This window comes from Bufo gargarizans, chromosome 1 (assembly GCF_014858855.1).
Source record: "Bufo gargarizans isolate SCDJY-AF-19 chromosome 1, ASM1485885v1, whole genome shotgun sequence".
Taxonomy (NCBI): Eukaryota; Metazoa; Chordata; class Amphibia; order Anura; family Bufonidae; genus Bufo; species Bufo gargarizans.
Genome location: NC_058080.1, coordinates 49,727,979 through 49,749,886, shown reverse-complemented (window position 1 = coordinate 49,749,886; position 21,908 = coordinate 49,727,979). Strand labels below are relative to the sequence as shown.

Sequence of the window (21,908 nt, the reverse complement as noted above, 5' to 3'; positions counted from 1 at the left end):
TCATACATGAGCTAATGTGTGCAGTGCACTCCACTATCTGAGGGTTTGTTACAGTTGTATTCACAGTGTGGCAGCTAATATTGGACGACCCCCCCTTCCCCATCGGCCACCTTTCCCCACATGTTCTAGTACATATCTCAAGGTCCATTCACACAAGACAGCAGCAGATTGCCGGGAGGGAATCTGCTGCTCGCTGGTGGAGGAGACTGAAGTAGTTACATGCAGTGATCTCCTCCACAGTATAGGGAGGAGTGATAACTAACGCCATCGCTCATCCCCATACTGACTCGGTGATTGCACAGCACAATCGGCTGCCGGCAAACAGTGGTTTTTGTGTCCGCACAAACGATCGGATTACCCAATGAACGAGCGTTCCACTTGTTCATCGGGTAACTGTCAGTGCATTTACACCGCCAGATAATCACTAACGAGTGCTCCTATCTTTAAGACTCTCGGCCCGTATAAAAGGCCCTAAAGCGTGAGATGACGTGGATGAATCCAGACACGTGCACCTACATGATACAGGGTCTAACTATAAGACAGACCAGGAGCCATGCTATAGGTTACCTCTCCAGCCCCGGCAGGTTGGCAGGGATCACTGCTCGATGACTCCATCTTTCTGTGCTCGAGAAGGACAATGTCTCATACAGACTCTGCATGTTCAAGTAACTGGGGGAAAAAATTTAAAGAAAATGTCTAATCAGACCCCAGGCAGTCCGGGAAGGTAGCAAAGCACCGGACACTGACCGCTGGGGGAGATTATACCGGTCACACAGCGGTGATTTTAATACAGTGATTAAAGGGGACCTATAATTTTCTCTAAAACAAAGGGGCAGGGGGGCTCAGCGGAGATCAATGCTTAGTTATTCCCAGAACTCCTTCAGAGATGAATGTAGTGGCATGCAAGTGCATCATGGGCCCAGGGCAATGTCTACCCAACGTGGGTCCGCCTGCCTCCATTTTCCCCTGAAATCATCTGTTCCGTGCGCCACCCAATAGTTATTATTTCTGTATGGAGAGGCTGCGGTGCTCCATGAGACACTCCATTCATCAGTCACAAGGAGTGAATGAGGCTGGGCTGCAATACCAAGCACAGCCACTATACAATGGACAGCGCTGTGCTTAGTATGCAGCGAGTGAGCCCCGCGGTCTCCTCAAACAGCTGATTGGTGGGGTATACCCTGAATGTGCGACACGCATATGTCTGAGTCCTTTCACTGATCGGATTTATTTGCCTTTTATAGAGATTAATAAAATGTTGAGTTTTTAATTCTGTTGGACTCCATCCTGCTCGTCTTTTCTCGTATACAGACAAAGAAGTAGATACTACCTGCAGTCCTATGTAACACCCCATATAACACATCGATAACAGCAGCAAGAGGGAGGAGGCAGGGACTACAGCGGGACTGCAGAGCGGCCCTGAGCTGGTTACAGACTAGCCAGGAAAGGAAGCTGTGCCGCTTAGGGGGACACCGCAATGCTTGGCGCTGCTGTATTCTTCAATGTGAGTGTTTGGGGCGGCGTTGGGCCCCACAGAGATGTCGGGTCCAGGTCTAAAGGACCAAACGCCCCTATTATAATCTGCCATTGGGTACAGGGTAACAATCCCTTTAAAAGGACATTCCCACCGATCTATATGTATCACCACAATAATGAGAAGCAGACAGAATGTTAGTAGGTGGGAGGCCGATTCAGAGTTCACACTTCAGTTTTTTGGTCAGTTATTTCCATCAGTTATTGTGAGCCAAAACCAGGGGCGGGTCAGAAACACAGAAGAGGTGAAGATCTTTCTATTAGACCTTATATCGGAGTAGTATCTGGCTCACAATAACTGATGGAAATAACGGATCAAATAACTGAAGTGTGAACTCCGCCTTACACGCTCCAACCCGCGTTATCAGGAAGGAACCGGCTTGTTAGTGGAGGTGAAAAGCTATAATAACATGCGGCGATCACCTCCGCAGTGTGAGGACAAGGGCTGGCTGCTGCATTGTTTCTGGGCAGCAGATCACTCTTTAGACACACAATCTGATAATTTACTTGTCCGAATCAACCACTGTATAAGGTCCATTCACACGACCGTATGGCCGTGGTCAAAACATGGGCTCCGGCCATGTGAACTCTGTGCGGCGGACCTATTGACTTGAAGGAGTCCGTGAACCACAAGATACGGCAAAAGATAGAACATGTCCAATCTTTGGCAGGAGGGAGGCACGAATCCGAAGCCCACGGAAATGCTTTGCTATCTTTTGCCATATCTTGTGGATCGCGGACCCATTCAAGTCAATGGGTCGGCGATCGCAGCAGAGTGCACATGGCCGATGTCCGTCATGGCAACCACATGGTCGTGTAAATGAGCCCTAAGACAGAAACGGACACACCAGGGTTACAGAAAGGATGAAATACGGAGTCCAAACATGGCTTCTTTGAGGTGAGCTGCCTGGCCATTTTCTCACATGGTGTACGTGCCATGAGACTAACTCTCTGCCCCCCAGCAAATAATTAAATCCAGTCTGCAGCCATTAGAGGGGGAGCTTCTTACAGAAGGCAATAGGGGTCATTTATCAAAGACTGGCCATCAATTGCCCCTGCGCTGCCGAAAGAAGCAGATAATTTATGGACAAGGCGCAGGCACTTCGGACGGTCCGTGCGCCTGGGGTAAAATCTACTTCAGCCCCTGACTGGAGAACTTTTAACTTCTCTTTTACACCTGTTTCCAGGAGTGTTCGTAAATTTGCTTGGGGCGATATCCCAGCCCCAGTCCAGCTCCTTGTCAGTCCCAAGTGGCGAGGACAGCGTATAAACACCCATGTGACAAAATTTTGCTGCATGACCACTAAAAAGGTCACAAAACGGGCTATGGCAATCTTTTTTTTTTATTTTTTTTACACCAAAAACTGGAGTAGGCTTCTTAATAAATGACCCCCAATGTGTTCAACGAGAGCTATAGAAATCCATATACAGAAAGCTCCCCCTAGTGGTAGCTGCATGGCCAGTGTGTTATGTGGCCGCCTCATCCAATGGCTGTCGTGCAGTATCTTTTGAATAAAGCAGCTAACATACAGCTGGAAATCGGAGAGAGCGCAGGTCTGGCGAGTTCATTAATTCCTCCAAATCTATTATTATTACCTACTGGATTCAAAGGAGGATTAGAACACAAAAGGGGACATTAGGACGTAATGGCCCCTCTTCAGATGCAGTAACACTGGGTTCACTGACCAGTGAGGGACGCTGTGACGGGTGGCCACGGCCTGTATCGTGGCGGTAACACTTACATTCTCCTCTGTTCATTAGAGAGCTGGTGTTCCTGGATCAGCTGTAGGGTTATCCCCGAGCTTTCCGTCTGCCCCTGCCATTTCTTCAGCACCTACAGGAAAGGATAAAAATCATTAGAAACTGACAAGACATCATAGCTTCAGCCTTCAGTGTAAAGGATGGCGGGTTTTTATTCCAGTTGCCATGGATACAGCAGGGTTATGTCTATACGTATACATGTAAATACAGTGGGGGTAATTTATCAAACTGGTGCAAAGGAAAAGCAGAGCAGCTTCCCATAGTAAGCACTCACATGAAAGGGGCACCCGAAAGGCTGCTATGGGTACCCGCTCCACCTCTCCTGTGCCCGTTTTCATAAATCTGCCCCAATGTCTTCTCTACACGTTATATTCCATCGCCACATGGTAAATAACAGAGCGCCGTATACATCACCTGGGAGTAGAAGCCCCGGTAGCTCTTGGATTTGGGGAAAAGTGCAAATGTAAGGAAGTTGCCGGAAGTGATGAAATGCAGGGGCAGGTGGGGGAGCAGAGAACTTTTGTAGTCGATGAGCAGGATGGCGGTGGTACTGCTGGAGTCCTGCGGAAGGAAAACAGCGGCAGTGTAAGGCACGGAGGAGACACCGCTGAGGGAGTGTGGTCTGGTAATCAGCCGTGCACATGACCAAGACAGGGCTTTATCCATAATGGTTCCTACTGAATCGCAGCAAGCAGAGATCTTGAAGACCACAGGGAAATTATACAGAAAGTACACAAGAATAATTCTACAACTTTTATAGAACATGCCCTACTGTCTGTTTTGCGGACAAGAATAGGCAGTTTTATTAGGTAAATGCGGCAAGCTCACGGCCGGTATCTGTATTTAGCGGCTCCACGGACAGTCGTGTGCATGAGACCTGCATCCGACAATATGACACCCATCAGGTCCTGCTGATTACAGTTTAAAGGCATTTAGAGGCCCTGGACAATTTTGGCTGCGAGGACAAGAACTTTCTTTTCCTCTATGCAAACCCATGAGACTCGCATTGAATGTCTCATAATCGAGAGACTGAATCCCATCCCATGAGGATTTGTCATGTCGATTTGATCTTTTAACTATCACATATGTATACATCTCTACTGGCGGCACACCAAAGGATGGACGTATGCCCTAATGGGTCAGAAATCCCTGAGATGTCTTCCTCAACAAGGTATGAGCCCTGCGTCGGTGACATGATCAAACAGGAAGGTTCCTCCATTTGAACTCAGTAATTAGCATTGATCCCGCTGTTAAATGGTGGAGATCACAGGGTCTCGTCCATGTAAAGCAGAACTGCGGGTGTGTATTAGGACGCCGTCACACACTGCTGCTTTTGTTGCAGAAAATTCTGCAATTGAAAGTCAGTTCTATTCACCTGAACGGGGCTTGCTGAAATCCATGTGCCTTCTGCCCCATTCAAATGAAGGGACTGAACAAAACCTGCAGAGCGTGAAGGCGCCACACGTTGTGGCACAGGTGCGGTTTTTCTGTGTGGATTCCTGTGCAGAAAATCCACAGCGTATTACAGTACCAGATTACCCAAATCTCATCTAGACTGGGCAGATTTTTTTTCCGTGAGGAAACTGACCTGCTTTGGATTTCCAAATCCACAGCGAGTCAATTATGTTTGATGTTTTAGCTGCAGATTTCACCCTTTTCAGTGGAAGGGCGAGATCTGCGGCAAAACTGCATCAAATCCGCTGTTAGACATTGTGGATATGCTGCAGAAACATACATAAATCCACATGGAAATTTGTGTGGATCTTATGTGCTTTCACCCTCCCCTGTGTCCAGGTGGCCTAGAGATGCCTGCACATCACTCATTAGTCCTTCATGATCTTGCCCTCCTACCAGGAGCTGCACTGGCTGAGGAAATTCTTCCTTTTCTACAGAAAACACGGGCGTGCCCTCTTCTGGCGGCAGGCTTGATAAATATGAAGGATCAGCATGAGAACGGTCAGACGAGCATGAACAAATGTTATTTCCAGCTCATCTTCATTCTCTTTATTTTCAGGTTTCCTCTGGGTTCTCCGGATTTCCTCTCACTCTCCAAAATCACAGTGACAGGTTAATGAGCTTCCTGTGAATTAGGCATGCGAGCCCCGGTGGAGACAGAGGGGTCACTGATTAAGGCCTCATGCACACGGCCGTTGTTTTGGTCCGCATCTGAGCCGCAGTTTTGGCGGCTCGGATGCGGACTCATTCACTTCAATGGGGCCGCAAAAGATGCGGACAGCACTCCGTGTGCTGTCCCCAACCGTTGCTCCGTTCCGTGGTCCACCCAAAAAATATAACCTGTCCTATTCTTTTCTGCGTTTTGCGGACAAGAATAGGCAGTTATATCAATGGCTGTCCGTGCAAACACACAACAGTTGTGTGCATGTGGCATTTTTTTACGGTCTTTTTACTACCATTACTGCTAGAAGATGACAGGGCGCGCACCCTGTCATACATTAGGCACATCTTTGGCCGTCCGTGTGCCTGCCGTACAATCTAGCCCACTCTGTCTGGCATCGTTTTTTAACCAAGTCTTTTTTCCGGACGTAGAATTAGTAAATTGACTAGGGGCCAGGTCCAGCCCGTGCTGCTCACTGTGCACCGCCTGTGCAAAAAATGATGTGACAGGAGCGTTACAAATATGCAAAAAAAAAATAGGTAGTGCCACAATTTACCATAAAAAAAACACGTTAAACTGTTGGTAAATGACCCCCAGGGACTTTTATAAGGGGCAGAAATAAACAAGGAAACCTTGACTGCTCCGTGCATGGCTTCCTTATCACACAAAAGGAGCACATACATATATATATTTTTATCTTTAGACCTGGCCGTGTGCCCTGACTATAATTAGCACAGATATCCACTCCATGAGCTGCCCACCACAATAGCAGGAAGGTCGGCGCTCGCAGTGGGTGGAGGAAGATAATATAATCTGGAGAACAGCACATTCAGGATAAAACACATGACCGCTATTGTGTGCTTTCTACTTACAGCAAATATTCATTTCCTATTATTGAAACCATTGTCGAGGAGTAAGAACCACGATTAACCAGTTCACTTCACGTGCGGATAGGAGTGTGGCCTGGTTTCTGCGCAGAAGCACTGCCACAAGTGATGCACCGCTGGGCTGGCAGCACATTGAGCCCTTGTCACACTGCCCCAGCAGGGAGCGCCCGAGGCTTCCATAGGGAGGATTTCCTTACTGAAACCTCAGGCGGATGTGTGTAACAGATGCCAGGGACCGGCACAAAACTCTCACCAGTCGCCAGTGGTCCTTACCCAGTACTTACCCCATCATAGAACTTTGCAGCAGTCATGTGTCTCCTCGATATGGCGACACTGCCATGAGTTGGATGAACAAACAGGACGCCATCAGAGAAGAAATACAATTTACCTGAGAAAAAAATTGAACTAATCACAAAGTCTGTCCGGCTCATAAATGCAGGTTTTGTAAAGGGGTATCCGACAACTCAAGTTCATATAAAAGGTCCCAAAAGGCTGCTGACCCTTTTCTTCATCTATTTTTTAAGGTCCAAGGTCAGCGCATAGATGTCTATAACAAATGCTATACTCGTGTAATCATTAGGATAGATAGGAGACAGATAGATAGATATGAGATAGATAGATAGATAGATAGATAGATAGATAATGTATGTGTACTTACACACCAATATATACACTCAGTGACAAAAAAAAAACAAAAAAACACACCCAGATAGAAATGTCAGATTAGCTGCAAAACTCACCATGCAGTCAGGTATCAGGCAGATATATTAATGATTACAGGTCAGGTCTGATTAGACACTGGGTCTTGCCACAAGAAGGCGTAAAAATGTTTCCCCTGCTGTCCTATTAAAAAGGTTCTCAGAGGCTACTTTTGGGTAGTGTACCTCTCGCAGAGAGATCGTTGACTGCTAAACATGCCTCTAAAACGCTCTCTGCCCAGTTGACAGAGTGGAGGTTAATCATTGGCCTGAGAGAAGCAGGATGGTCGTTTTGACGAATTGCCCGCCACCTAAGCCGTTCTGCCCTAGGTGTTAGGAGACGTTGGGAGCAGTCACATGAGAGCATGCACAAACTGTGAAGAGGCTCCGGACGGGTCAGAGAGACCACAAGTAGAAAGGATTGTTTGATCTGCTGAGCTCTCACAATTTTGTTGTCCACCATCCAAACACAAGTAGCACCTTCACTACACACCCATCTCCATATCTGCCTGAGACATAACTGCATGCTGAGCTCTGCATTTCGATCTTGGTGTGGTTTTTTTGTATACATATATATATATATATATATATATATAATCTGGAAGTCCTTCCTTTATCTTGGCTATAATCTACTGCAGCAGGTGTACCTTCTTCAGGTGCTATGTGCTGACTACTGGAACACATGTACGCCCCATCACCACCGGACAGGAAGCTGCCAAGATACGATTCTTCTTCCTGCAAAACAACAGTCATCAGCTATACAAGCGTCATAACTAGGGAGGAGTGAATTCGCATAAAACTTCGTTCCAATACTGTACGCAGGAGCTCCATACAGTATTAGAATGTATTGGCTCAGATGAGCCGAAGTTATTGCTTCGCGAGTCTCATCGGTAATTAGAATACACTGCACTAATCATGTTCACAGCCTCGTGTTGAGACTGATTTGGAACAGAGACAGTGTAACCCAACATAGTCACTTGAAATCATCCAGAGTAGCCAATTAGTCTGGGGATTAGACCCCCACCTACCTTCACAGTATTCAGAGCTTTCTCAGAAAGTTTGACTTCATTCTCTTCCACCTACAGGGTGAAATACGATGTAATAAATAAGAAAGGTACAAAGATGGCTGCCAAAAAAAAAACTAACCTTACATAAACTAATGGGGGACCCCACTTATCCACTTTAGACAAACTCCATTAATGAGCAGGACCCCCACTCCTGAGCTCACAGACGCTCTCTCCTGCTGGAGCCCTGCTGTCAGCCGTGAACTCTGCATATTGATCCTTCGGACGCCCCCGAGAGGATTATGGGGACTTGCAGACTGAAGGTTAAAGGGGTTCTGCAGTTTGTTTTAACTGATGATCTATCCTCTGGATAGATCATCAGCATCTGATCGGTGGCCTTCTCACTGTTTACCACTGGCCCAGTGATGTCACGACTAGTATCACTGGCCTGGGCCAGAGGATAGATAATCAGTTAAAACAAACTGCAGAACCCCTTTAATACACACTATACAAGCCGATTACTGTATAAACACATCACTGTCGCTACCCACGAGGTAGGGGAGAGCCAGGTGGCCAGCGGGCAAAGGTGTCCCGGCTAACTTTACAGGAACTCTTACAGGTTGCTTGACTGAAAAAGTTTTCTGGGATTTTAAAGCCGACGGCATATCTTTAGGGCTGAGGCCTCCTCATTGTTTCCATCTTTAAAGACTTCTGCAGTACATGTATAACGGAGGTCAGGGAGGGGTGAATCCCAGTAGGATCTTAAGGCTTCGTACTCACCAGCCATGACATAAAGCGAGGCACAGCAGCGGTCAGGATGATGTAGTTACAGTCGGATGTGAGCGCTCCATCTGAGATAGAGAGGAGACGGGATAATCAGCGATACATTTTCTGTAGGGGGACACGTAGAGTCAGGTCATCCCAAATCAAGGGGTGGTCCCAATGCAACAACGTATCCCCTATGATGATCAGCAGGAGTCCGACCACTGAATACATTGGTTGGGGGTCCCCCCTTTGAATGGAGTGATAGGCATGCATGGACGCTGCAGCTCCATTCAACTCTTTGGGTCTGCCAGAAGCTCTCGGCTATCTCCGGCAGCCCCAGAGAGTTGAGCAGAGTGCAGCGAGCGTGCCTGTCCATCTCTCCATTCAAATGGGGGAACAGCGGCCCCCGTCCTCTGCCAATGACATGTTTATCCCTTAAATTGTTTCTAATGGGACAACCCCTTTCACCTCGGTATGCCGAGTGATGCTTAGAGGCTCGTTCCCGTCACGGCCTGCCCCCTCCCCCCAAGATGTTTTGATCCAAGTGACAGGGAGAGGCAGCGGCGGCCGTGCAGGAATCAGGAGAGAAGCGGGTGATGGGAGCAAGGTATGTATAACCTGTATGAGGTGCCTGGGCATTATAAGGGTTGGATAACGCCATTAAGCTTCATTTACCTGTATGGTCATCATACTAACCCCAAGTATGAGCCTGCCCTGCTGTGCCTATGCCATGTGCTCCCAGTATCGACAGACGCCCCACTACCCCCGCTGAACATCTCACCCACAATGATAGAAGGGCTTTGTGACCATTCATTACCACCCCCTTATTGTATCTCCCACTTATCACATAAATCACTGGCGTGTACACAAGATGCAGAAGATCCAGCCTGTAATTATGTGTCTACAAGCCCCGATCATGTAGTCGCTCTCCTGCTTCCATGTTTACCTGCTATCACAGACATCCTACACAACAGGGGAATGTGCAGCCGCCCAAAACCAGGCAGCACCAAAGTAAACAATCACACCCCTGGAATCATCGCTCGTCTCCTGCAGCGCAAGCAAAAGGAAGAGTGAAGTAATAAGACGCAGAAATAAGTCCACCTTTGTCTCTAACAAGTATTTCCGACTTCAGAAAAGATTCGGAGAAGACGACGGATCCCAAGTTTCCTCTTCCACCTTGCAGGTCAGGAATGTCATAGATGGTCATGGACGCCTGGAAGACAAGTGCACATCGGGATGAGAGGCTGCTTACCCCCCTTTATGATCGTGTAATGTCATGCATATGCATCTGAAGAAAATGACTCTGATCTACTCACCCCCAAAGCTACAGATCATGTGTCCCCCTTGGTCCTTCCGCTAATCTCTGCTGCTGGGGACAGATTCTGCACAGAATAATTAATCTACCCCCTCTGGCTAATCTGTGCTGCTGAGCAGAATCAGTCTCCTTCACCCCCTGGCAGCTGACGGTAAAGTCCCTTCTTACTTCCCCTGCAGAAGGTGTCTTCTCACCTATACAGCCATGCTACATCTAAGGCTCCTGTAGTCCCTTGATGGAATGTCAACTTCAGTTTTAACCCCTTGGTCATCAAATGGTCACATGATGCTGCAGAAAGCGATTGGCTGCAGCAGCGTCAAAACGGAAGTTGACATCCTGAGAGTGCAGCAGAGCTGCCAAGGCCATGTGAGAAGGAGCGGGGTGAGAAGGAGTGCCATGACGCAGGTAAGTAGGAGGCCCCTCGCAGGTCTGACCAAGAGGAGGGGGTTGCCAAAAAAATACCCTGAAAGTGCACAACCCCTTTAAATAGCCATATACAGCCTGCCCACTAGTGGTCTCAGCTGAGTGACTTGCACAGGAAGAAGAGGGGATTGCAGCCTTATCAAGTATGTTAGGAAAATGCTCAAGATGATTTTTGCTGCAAGAAGGACCCCGGGGGCCCCAGAAAACAAGTGAGATACTTACAGTCTTTATTAAGCCTGCGCTGTCCTCATGGTCCAATGGGACTCTCCTGAAGGAGGAAGAACAAAAATGTGTTAAAGGGTCGGCCAGTGTTACGTAAGAAAATGTTAATGGCTGCATACGGAGCAGTTGTGATATTTTCTAATATGCAATACTTTGTGTTTCAATTCAACATCTGCTTGCTGTCAGTGAATGAGAAGCTGTTTTTTTAGTTTTTTGTTTGTTTTTTTACAGAGGTTTTCCAAGTTTCCCCAATTTTTGCTGGCACCGATTTTAACATTTACAAACGTGCCGTTGTTTTCTGATTGGGCCGTGTGTCACATAACTTGTTGTCTGCCTGCTCTGTATACCAATCACACAGCCAAGGAGCACTGGCGACATGCCCTTAGATGTGCCCTCTCTGCACTCTCATGCCCGCACACACAGACAGCACAGCGCATGCGTCAAGATCTCTGACCTGTGCACTCAGCAAGCTGCTTTGGGGTATTTCTGCGGGTAGTCACTGGCTGGGGCCGGATGATGGGTGCCATCGATCAGCAGAACTCTGCTTACAGTGTGCAAGGCAGGATGGGAAATGTAGTCTCAGCATGAAGTTGGGACTACAGAGATGCCTCCCAGCGGCAACAAACGGCATGTGATGGCACCACCATAATTACCAAAGTAAAAAAATGGTGGCAAAGAGGTTTTCATTTTATTTTTTTTTTTTTAACATTAAAGAGCTGTAAACCACTCATGTGCAGCCTGCTCTCCATCATTGCTATGGGACATGTTCACACTCGGCTATTTTCGGAGCTCTCATACCAGTGAACGGAGGGTGGCCACGCATGTACAGCTTCTCTCCCTTAACCTCCGAACCCCATTCTGGAGACAGTAGTGGATCCCAGAGGCGGACGGCACACCCCAGTGATAACTAAGCTTGTAAACTGGAAATATAAAATACTCACCTGCCCAGACTATTCACAGCTTCAATCTGAAATGATACTTTGGACCTAAAATCAGACATACAGCAGAGATCAGAGCGTGCGTAACCAGTAAGTGTGACTACAGTGACAGTATCACAAAGAAAGTGCGGGACAATGAGTTCTGGCCGTGTCTTTTAGGTTATGTTCACAACACTGTAGATTTTTTAAAAGGATTTCACCTTAGCAAACATGGTCAATGACTGGCTTCAGCGGTGACTTGTCCACAAGCGGCACGTGAACCAGTGGGGACTTGCCGCTTGGAGACACATCACCGCTGAGGCCAGCCAGCAAATGCGACGTCAAGTCACACAGCCTTTGTGCAGCCCATTCAAGTGAATAACGCTGAGTGCAACACCCAGAACAGCCACTATACAATGTACAGAGCTTTGTTTGGTACAGTGCAGCACTTGCCTCTTCAAACAGCTGATCCCCCTTATGTATGAATTGCTAGCAGTCTGCAGTAAGGGTACAGGGGGCGGTAACCAGTTGGGGGGGGGGGGGGGGTGTACCTGCACAGACTCACACTATCCAATCAGTACTGCCATTGTCAGTCTGTGCAGGTACACGCCCCCCCAACTGGTTACCTCCTCTCTGTACCCTTACTGCAGACTGCTAGTAATTAATTCATAACTTCTAGTAGAAATAATAAAGGAATGGCACAACATAGAGTCATAAGGATAGCTGCTCCAGAATTCATATTACATGGGGAATGCATGAAGCTATTAAAACAGGCCTGTCAGGAGTGGTGATAGGTCCTCTTTAAGTCCTGGAAGATCAAAAGTAATGTGAACAGAACCTTAGGTTGTGTGGACAATCGCTTTACTTTTTTTTTTTTCAGAACTTTCACTGTCACATTAAAAAGCAAATGAAGGCGCCCCTCTTGATGTTACCCCCTCCGCACTGGATTACAGGCCCCAGCAAGAAAGCTCTGTGCAATTACAGAACCTGATGCTTCCACAAAACGGGAGAAAACATCAAACGAACCTCAGAGCAGCTTTCATCTGAACGAGATTAAAGGAGTCCAGCAGCATCCAGAGATTGTGCTCCGCCGCTTCCTTTGCCTGTGGAAAGACGAGACGTGCAGTAAGTCACAGGGTCGGCTCAGTCCTCAGATCTGAACTGGTAGGACCACAAAATTAATGCACCAGAGGCCGCTAAGTGGTGGTGGGGGTCTGCCATTGTGTCACTAAACCTAAAGTGTCCCTTAAACTCCATTTGCTATACAACTGAACAGCATCTATTGCTCTCTGTTATCAGTCACTTCAGACAAGGGGGAGGCTGACAAAGTCAGGAAAATGCACTGTGTGCAGGTGAGGAGCCCGGTTATAATGGGTATACCGGACAGTTCCTTGTTTTACAGCCTCCATTTTACTGCTCCCCCGCCCTCCGGGTGACGTCGCCAGCTTTATGATGGGTTTTACTTTTTTTACTGTTTGTTTTTGTAACTACATGATAAGCATGCAGGTTTTTGCATGGTTTTACAGATTTGTATAATTCCAGTTTTATCCTCTTTTGCAGGTGTGGGGCTGGACCTGACGAGACATGAAAAGCTGTGTGACTGGGGGGTAAAGTACTCAAAAACATGTCATTTGTAAGTCCCATAACCCCTGCAAGGATTGTGTCTCTTCTGATGTCTTAATCCACCACACCCAGGATCTTCTGCCCTGTATGGCCCAGCACAGGCCCTGTGGCTTTCCAGCTTTTGTGAAACTACAACTCCCAGCGTGTTCGGACAGCAGGAGTAGTTTCTCAACAGATCAAGATCCACAGCTTGGATACCAATGCCCCAGATCATAAGTGGCGAATGCTGACAATGTAAAAACCCGGCCGTTACCTTGGTGAAACTGGAACACTTGGCGTAACTTGCAATCCCGGTGAGAACGGCTTCCACCGCTGCAGCGTAGATCTGAGACAGCAGCGTGCTAAAAGAGAAATCCCAAACGTTAGGGCTGAGTTCACATAATGCAAACTTTTTCTGCTGCATGTGTGCAACTAAATCTTCACCCGAACATGCCCTGTATGCTACCATCCATTACTGGCTACACCTCCCTGAGTCAGTGGCTTGGAGCAGTGCTACTTCTGACCCCATCTGGGGTAAGTTTAGTTGACTTGTGTCCATTACTTCTGCCTCACTCTGTATATTACAATACCCGATGGCAGCCTATGTGATCTGCTCTCCCTGGAGAGATTAATGCTTTCCCTCTCCTCCACTCTCTGATCTGTTCTGTCCACCCCCTTATTTCCTACTGCTGTCTATAGCACTGAGAAAAATGTGGGAGAGCGCAGAGAGAGAGATAAGAGATAAGATGCCTTTATTGTCACTGTACAATACAATGTAATACAATGTACAATACAATGAAATGTTCTTTGTAGGAATCCTAGATGCCATGGACAGAGGAACAAGAACTGAAGCCATCACATCCTGAAGCAGAAGCATCAGCACAGCCAGCTATGTGAAGGAGTTACACAACCTCTATATATATTACCCTGATTCTGCAGTTTACAGAAATACCCCATATGTGGCGGTAAACTTCTCTATGGGCACATGGCAGTGGTCAGAAGGAAAGGAGCGCCATATGGATTTTAGAGGCAGATTTTGCTAGAATGTTTTTTAGCAACCATTTTGTATTTAAGATACCCTGATGTACCCCTACAGTGGAAACCCTCAAAAAGTGAGCCTATTTTGGAAACTACAACGCTTAAAGAATATTTTAAAGGCGGGTACTGAGCACTTTGACCCCCTAAGGGTTTTACGGAAATTGGAAACACTTGGCTGTGAAAATGAAAATTTTAATTTCTTCCAATAAAATGTTGCTTTAGCCCCAAATTTTAAATTTTCACAAGGGGTACCAGGAGACATGCACCCCACAATTTGTCACCCATTTTCTCCAGAATACGGCAACAACCCATTATGTAGTGGTAAACTGCTGTGGGGGCACATGGCAGGACTCAGAAGGGAAGGAGCGCCATATGGCTTTTGCAGCGCAGATTTTGATGGATATGTTTATGGGTGCCATTGGTTTTTATTTCTTGAGTGATTGTCTTATGTGGGGGCCAATTTTTTGCCGGATGAGATAGTTTGATTGGTACTATTTTGGGGTACATAACACTTTTTGATCGCTTGATGTTACACTTTCTGTGAGGCAAGGTGACGAAAAAATGGCCATTTTGGCAGGTTGTTTTTACAGAGGCGGCGATAACCAATATGTCTATCAATTTTATTTTTGTTAAGTTTTACACTGTAAAAGCATTTTTGAACAGAATAAAATCTTGTTTTTGTGTTGCCATTTTCTGGGAGCCATATTTTTTTTATTTTTTGGTCGACTGTGTTAGGTAGGGGCTTATTTTTTGCGGGATGTGAGGAAAGGTGACCAGAAAATGGCTGTTTTGGCACAGTTTTTTTTTTATTAATTTTTTTACGGCGTTCACCTGATGGGGTGGATCATGTGATATTTGTATAGAGCCAGTTGATACAGACGCGGCAATACCTAATATGTATACTTTTTCTCCCTATTTTTTACCCATTTTTTTTTAACTATTTTGGTAAAAGGACGTCTGATCTCCTTTACAATGCATTGGCTGTAAGTGTATTACTGAGTGTAATACAGGGGGCTGGATCTCACAGGCTGATACGGAAGGCAGCCACGATGCTAAGGAAGGCATCAGGCTGCCATCCCAGCCATAGGGTCCCCGCCACAGCAGCGGGATGCTGCACATGCCGCAGTCCGTGTTTTCACCGATGCCCGCGCATACAGCAGGGGTCCTACTAGCAGTGCCTGCCGTAACCCTGCGCCCGCCCGATCAGTGCGCCATAGCCTTACGGCGCTGGGATTTCAGACACACTTCCCAGCGCTGTACATGTACGGCATTGGTATCCTACAGGTTAATGAAGACTATAGAGAAAGTTATTTAATTTTTGCCTTTAGGAAGGCAAAAGGGCTAAAATGTCGATAGCCTTTGGCGTCAGAATTACACTGCAAGCGCTCGTTAGCGATTATCGGCCGAAATATCGGCCAATGTAATACAGCCTTAACAGCAGTGTAATGCAGAGCGGTAGGGACCCTCCAGAGCAGTGACCTGTCTGACATGCAGTGCTCCAGGACCCGATGTGCGGGCTCAAACATGAAGTCCTAATCAGTGACATTCCAGAACATATCAGCGCATCTGAGAAGCAGACACCAAGGTGTTATGACTGAAATATCCCCTATAGATATAAAGGTGGAGTCCGGTTTGGATAAACCCTGTCATTTACTGAGATCTCCTGTAAATCTCAATATGGGGTTGGGCGATATACCTGTCTTGGCGACATACTTCGGTATTAGGAAATAGCGATATGGTTTCCTTATAACCGCAGTATTTTGTGACGTCATAAAAGCGGTCATGTGCGCTGCCCGCTTCAAAATCTGCATCCGCGGCTGCCCGCCCCCGAATGTTTGCATACCGCCAGTACAATTATTGCCTGCAGCGGCCGCCCCCGGCTCCTCCTCGCTCTCATAATGAAGTCTCCGCCCGCCGACGTCGGAATCAGCTGATGAGCGAAACCGCCGAGCAGCGCAGGACAGGAGCGAGTGGCAGGAAAGTCTTTCAAGTTACTCCGAGTCCGACCCCTACAGAGTTCACAACTTCGCCTGCAAGTGGAGAGAGAGACCCTAATATATGTTACAGCCGGCCCCAACCCAAGTGAATAAAGGTGTAATGTCCGTCTATGACGGTGACCATGGATGTCTTCTACTGCGGCCCTGTCTGACTCTGGCCTACCCCTTACTGCCTGCAAGCTGCACCGCACTACTGCACACTGAAATAGCAGGCATCAGGGAATGAGTCACCACGAGTCCTCACGAGTCCCTCCCCTATATATGACATGACCAACAAGAAGGCATTACTGTATGGTGCCCACAAGACGTTGTTATATTGGGGGCCACCATATGTAAGTATAACGTCTCCTTGTGGCTGCCCCCATGCGGTATAACGTCTCCTTGTGGCGGCCCCCATGCGGTATAACGTCTCCTTGTGGCGGCCCCCATGCGGTATAACGTCTCCTTGTGGCGGCCCCCATGCGGCATAACGTCTCCTTGTGGCGGCCCCCATGCGGCATAACGTCTCCTTGTGGCGGCCCCCATATGGCTGCCCCCATACAGTATAACGTCTCCTTGTGGCTGCCCCCATACAGCATAACGTCTCCTTGTGGCTGCCCCCATACGGCATAACGTCTCCTTGTGGCTGCCCCCATACGGCATAACGTCTCCTTGTGGCTGCCCCCATACGGCATAACGTCTCCTTGTGGCTGCCCCCATACGGCATAACGTCTCCTTGTGGCTGCCCCCATACGGCATAACGTCTCCTTGTGGCTGCCCCCATACGGCATAACGTCTCCTTGTGGCTGCCCCCATACGGCATAACGTCTCCTTGTGGCTGCCCCCATACGGCATAACGTCTCCTTGTGGCTGCCCCCATACGGCATAACGTCTCCTTGTGGCTGCCCCCATACGGCATAACGTCTCCTTGTGGCTGCCCCCATACGGCATAACGTCTCCTTGTGGCTGCCCCCATACGGCATAACGTCTCCTTGTGGCTGCCCCCATACGGCATAACGTCTCCTTGTGGCTGCCCCCATACGGCATAACGTCTCCTTGTGGCTGCCCCCATACGGCATAACGTCTCCTTGTGGCTGCCCCCATACGGCATAACGTCTCCTTGTGGCTGCCCCCATACGGCATAACGTCTCCTTGTGGCTGCCCCCATACGGCATAACGTCTCCTTGTGGCTGCCCCCATACGGCATAACGTCTCCTTGTGGCTGCCCCCATACGGCATAACGTCTCCTTGTGGCTGCCCCCATACGGCATAACGTCTCCTTGTGGCTGCCCCCATACGGCATAACGTCTCCTTGTGGCTGCCCCCATACGGCATAACGTCTCCTTGTGGCTGCCCCCATACGGCATAACGTCTCCTTGTGGCTGCCCCCATACGGCATAACGTCTCCTTGTGGCTGCCCCCATACGGCATAACGTCTCCTTGTGGCTGCCCCCATACGGCATAACGTCTCCTTGTGGCTGCCCCCATACGGCATAACGTCTCCTTGTGGCTGCCCCCATACGGCATAACGTCTCCTTGTGGCTGCCCCCATACGGCATAACGTCTCCTTGTGGCTGCCCCCATACGGCATAACGTCTCCTTGTGGCTGCCCCCATACGGCATAACGTCTCCTTGTGGCTGCCCCCATACGGCATAACGTCTCCTTGTGGCTGCCCCCATACGGCATAACGTCTCCTTGTGGCTGCCCCCATACGGCATAACGTCTCCTTGTGGCTGCCCCCATACGGCATAACGTCTCCTTGTGGCTGCCCCCATACGGCATAACGTCTCCTTGTGGCTGCCCCCATACGGCATAACGTCTCCTTGTGGCTGCCCCCATACGGCATAACGTCTCCTTGTGGCTGCCCCCATACGGCATAACGTCTCCTTGTGGCTGCCCCCATACGGCATAACGTCTCCTTGTGGCTGCCCCCATACGGCATAACGTCTCCTTGTGGCTGCCCCCATACGGCATAACGTCTCCTTGTGGCTGCCCCCATACGGCATAACGTCTCCTTGTGGCTGCCCCCATACAGCATAACGTCTCCTTGTGGCTGCCCCCATACAGCATAACGTCTCCTTGTGGCTGCCCCCATACAGCATAACGTCTCCTTGTGGCTGCCCCCATACAGCATAACGTCTCCTTGTGGCTGCCCCCATACAGCATAACGTCTCCTTGTGGCTGCCCCCATACAGCATAACGTCTCCTTGTGGCTGCCCCCATACAGCATAACGTCTCCTTGTGGCTGCCCCCATACAGCATAACGTCTCCTTGTGGCTGCCCCCATACAGCATAACGTCTCCTTGTGGCTGCCCCCATACAGCATAACGTCTCCTTGTGGCTGCCCCCATACAGCATAACGTCTCCTTGTGGCTGCCCCCATACAGCATAACGTCTCCTTGTGGCTGCCCCCATACAGCATAACGTCTCCTTGTGGCTGCCCCCATACAGCATAACGTCTCCTTGTGGCTGCCCCCATACAGCATAACGTCTCCTTGTGGCTGCCCCCATACAGCATAACGTCTCCTTGTGGCTGCCCCCATACAGCATAACGTCTCCTTGTGGCTGCCCCCATACAGCATAACGTCTCCTTGTGGCGGCCCCCATACAGCATAACGTCTCCTTGTGGCGGCCCCCATACAGCATAACGTCTCCTTGTGGCGGCCCCCATACAGCATAACGTCTCCTTGTGGCTGCCCCCATACAGCATAACGTCTCCTTGTGGCTGCCCCCATACAGCATAACGTCTCCTTGTGGCTGCCCCCATACAGCATAACGTCTCCTTGTTGCCCCCATACAGTATAACGTCTCCTTGTGGCTGCCCCCATACAGTATAACGTCTCCTTGTGGCTGCCCCCATACAGTATAACGTCTCCTTGTGGCTGCCCCCATACAGCATAACGTCTCCTTGTGGCGGCCCCCATACAGCATAACGTCTCCTTGTGGCGGCCCCCATACAGCATAACGTCTCCTTGTGGCTGCCCCCATACAGCATAACGTCTCCTTGTGGCTGCCCCCATACAGCATAACGTCTCCTTGTGGCTGCCCCCATACAGCATAACGTCTCCTTGTTGCCCCCATACAGTATAACGTCTCCTTGTGGCTGCCCCCATACAGTATAACGTCTCCTTGTGGCTGCCCCCATACAGTATAACGTCTCCTTGTGGCTGCCCCCATACAGTATAACGTCTCCTTGTGGCTGCCCCTATACAGTATAACGTCTCCTTGTGGCTGCCCCCATACAGTATAACGTCTCCTTGTGATTGCCCCCATTTAGTTATGTCTCCTTGTTGCCCCCATACAGTATAACGTCTCCTTGTGGCTGCCCCCATACAGTATAACGTCTCCTTGTGATTGCCCCCATTCAGTAATGTCTCCTTGTTGCCCCAAGTGTTTTTTCTTTTAAAAGGGTATTTATCGCGATAAATTTCCTAATATTGTTATCGTGAGAATATTTTTGATATCGCCCAACCCTAGCTGAATACATGTTTCTAAAGCAGAATGTTACTTGATATGTCCGTGATTTCAGTGCTGCTGGATCCTCCCCAGCAGGAGGCGCTCCTTCCTGGGACTTCTTACTCACTTACTCTAGTACAGGAGCGAGTGGCAGGAAAGTCTTTCAAGTTACTCCGAGTCCGACCCCTACAGAGTTCACAACTTCGCCTGCAAGTGGAGAGAGAGACCCTAATATATGTTACAGCCGGCCCCAACCCAAGTGAATAAAGGTGTAATGTCCGTCTATGACGGTGACCATGGATGTCTTCTACTGTGGCCCTGTCTGACTCTGGCCTACCCCTTACTGCCTGCAAGCTGCACCGCACTACTGCACACTGAAATAGCAGGCATCAGGGAATGAGTCACCACGAGTCCTCACGAGTCCCTCCCCTATATATGACATGACCAACAAGAAGATATAACATCTCCTTGTGGCTGCCCCCATACAGTATAACATCTCCTTGTGGCTGCCCCCATACAGTGTAACGTCTCCTTGTGGCTGCCTCTATACCAGGGGTGCACAACGTTTCCTGGTTGGGGGCCACATTGCCAGACTAAACCAATGACGAGGGCCGAAATGAAAATTTAAAGGTGTATTAACAACTGAAATATTGTACTTATGGCATATTGAACACACATTATATACCATTAATGTCTAGTTACACTTCCAGTACTCCCCTCTAATGGGAGAAATACCTGAAAACTACATATGAGCAGCCACAAGACATAGGCATACATGTCTGTTACCAGATGGTTGGGGGCCGCACAGAATGGTATCAAGGGCCGCATGTGGCCCCCGGGCCGCAGGTTGTGCACCCCTGCTCTATACGGTATAATGTCTCCTTGTGGCTGCCCCCATACAGTATAACGTCTCCTTGTGGCTGCCTCTATACGGTATAATGTCTCCTTGTGGCTGCCCCCATTCAGTATAATGTCTCCTTGTGGCTGCCCCCATACAGTATAACGTCTCCTTGTGGCTGCCTCTATACGGTATAATGTCTCCTTGTGGCTGCCCCCATACAGTATAACGTCTCCTTGTGGCTGCCCCCATACAGTATAACGTCTCCTTGTGGCTGCCCCCATACAGTATAACGTCTCCTTGTGGCTGCCCCCATACAGTATAACGTCTCCTTGCGGCTGCCCCCATACGGCATAACGTCTCCTTGTGGCTGCCCCCATACAGTATAACGTCTCCTTGTGGCTGCCCCCATACAGTATAACGTCTCCTTGCGGCTGCCCCCATACAGTATAACGTCTCCTTGCGGCTGCCCCCATACAGTATAACGTCTCCTTGTGGCTGCCCCCATACAGTATAACGTCTCCTTGCGGCTGCCCCCATACAGTATAACGTCTCCTTGCGGCTGCCCCCATACAGTATAACGTCTCCTTGTGGCTGCCCCCATACAGTATAACGTCTCCTTGTGGCTGCCTCTATACGGTATAATGTCTCCTTGTGGCTGCCCCCATACAGTATAACGTCTCCTTGTTGCCCCAAGTGTTTTTTTCTTTTAAAAGGGTATTTATCGCGATATATATCGTTATCACGATAAATTTCCTAATATTGTTATCGTGAGAATATTTTTGATATCACCCAACCCTAGCTGAATACATGTTTCCAAAGCAGAATGTTACTGGATATGCCAGTGATTTCAGTGCTGCTGGATCCTCCCCAGCAGGAGGCGCTCCTTCCTGGGACTTCTTACTCACTTACTCTAGTACTGCTTATTACAATAGACTGCCCTAAAGGGGATGTGCCAAGTTTTCAATTTAGGATATCGGATAACTAACTGATCGGTGGACAGTGGGACGTTTTGACCATTGGGACCCCCTCTAATCCTGAGAATGTGGGGCTCCGTTCCCCCGTCTTCATGTACTCCATCAAGAGTGGAGCATGCACCCTGCGACTCCCTTCATTTTTTTATGGGGCCACTGGAAATAGCCCAGTACAGCACTTGGCTATCTCTAGCCCCACAGAGAATGAACGGAGAGGCAGGACGCAGGAACTTATCCTTTGGAGAGTGCTCAGACCAGGTCCTTGCTCCAGGTGCCAGCAGTTCAGTACTGCAGACATCAGGAGCGTATTCCCTATGCTGTGTCCAGCTGGAAAAATGTATAGGACATAAGAGGAAGCCAACTCAGAGCATACAGCAAAATC

General features: G+C 48.8%; 1 protein-coding gene across 2 annotated transcripts in view; it reads right to left on the bottom strand.

Moving 5' to 3' along the window:
* LOC122939272 (dynein axonemal assembly factor 9-like) overlaps positions 1-21,908 on the bottom strand; it is an 82,236-nt gene that overhangs the window by 31,771 nt on the left and 28,557 nt on the right. Inside the window, exons 13-24 of one of the 2 annotated variants that reach the window (XM_044295345.1) lie at positions 13,518-13,605; positions 12,668-12,744; positions 11,666-11,710; positions 10,725-10,770; positions 9,866-9,977; positions 8,780-8,850; positions 8,024-8,074; positions 7,643-7,730; positions 6,582-6,685; positions 3,709-3,855; positions 3,276-3,367; positions 568-669 (exon numbers count right to left, since the gene is read on the bottom strand). In XM_044295345.1, the coding sequence (XP_044151280.1) occupies positions 568-669; positions 3,276-3,367; positions 3,709-3,855; positions 6,582-6,685; positions 7,643-7,730; positions 8,024-8,074; positions 8,780-8,850; positions 9,866-9,977; positions 10,725-10,770; positions 11,666-11,710; positions 12,668-12,744; positions 13,518-13,605 (1,023 nt within the window). The remainder of the gene's footprint in view (positions 1-567; positions 670-3,275; positions 3,368-3,708; positions 3,856-6,581; positions 6,686-7,642; positions 7,731-8,023; positions 8,075-8,779; positions 8,851-9,865; positions 9,978-10,724; positions 10,771-11,665; positions 11,711-12,667; positions 12,745-13,517; positions 13,606-21,908) is intronic. The other variant, XM_044295352.1, reaches the window with a different exon arrangement.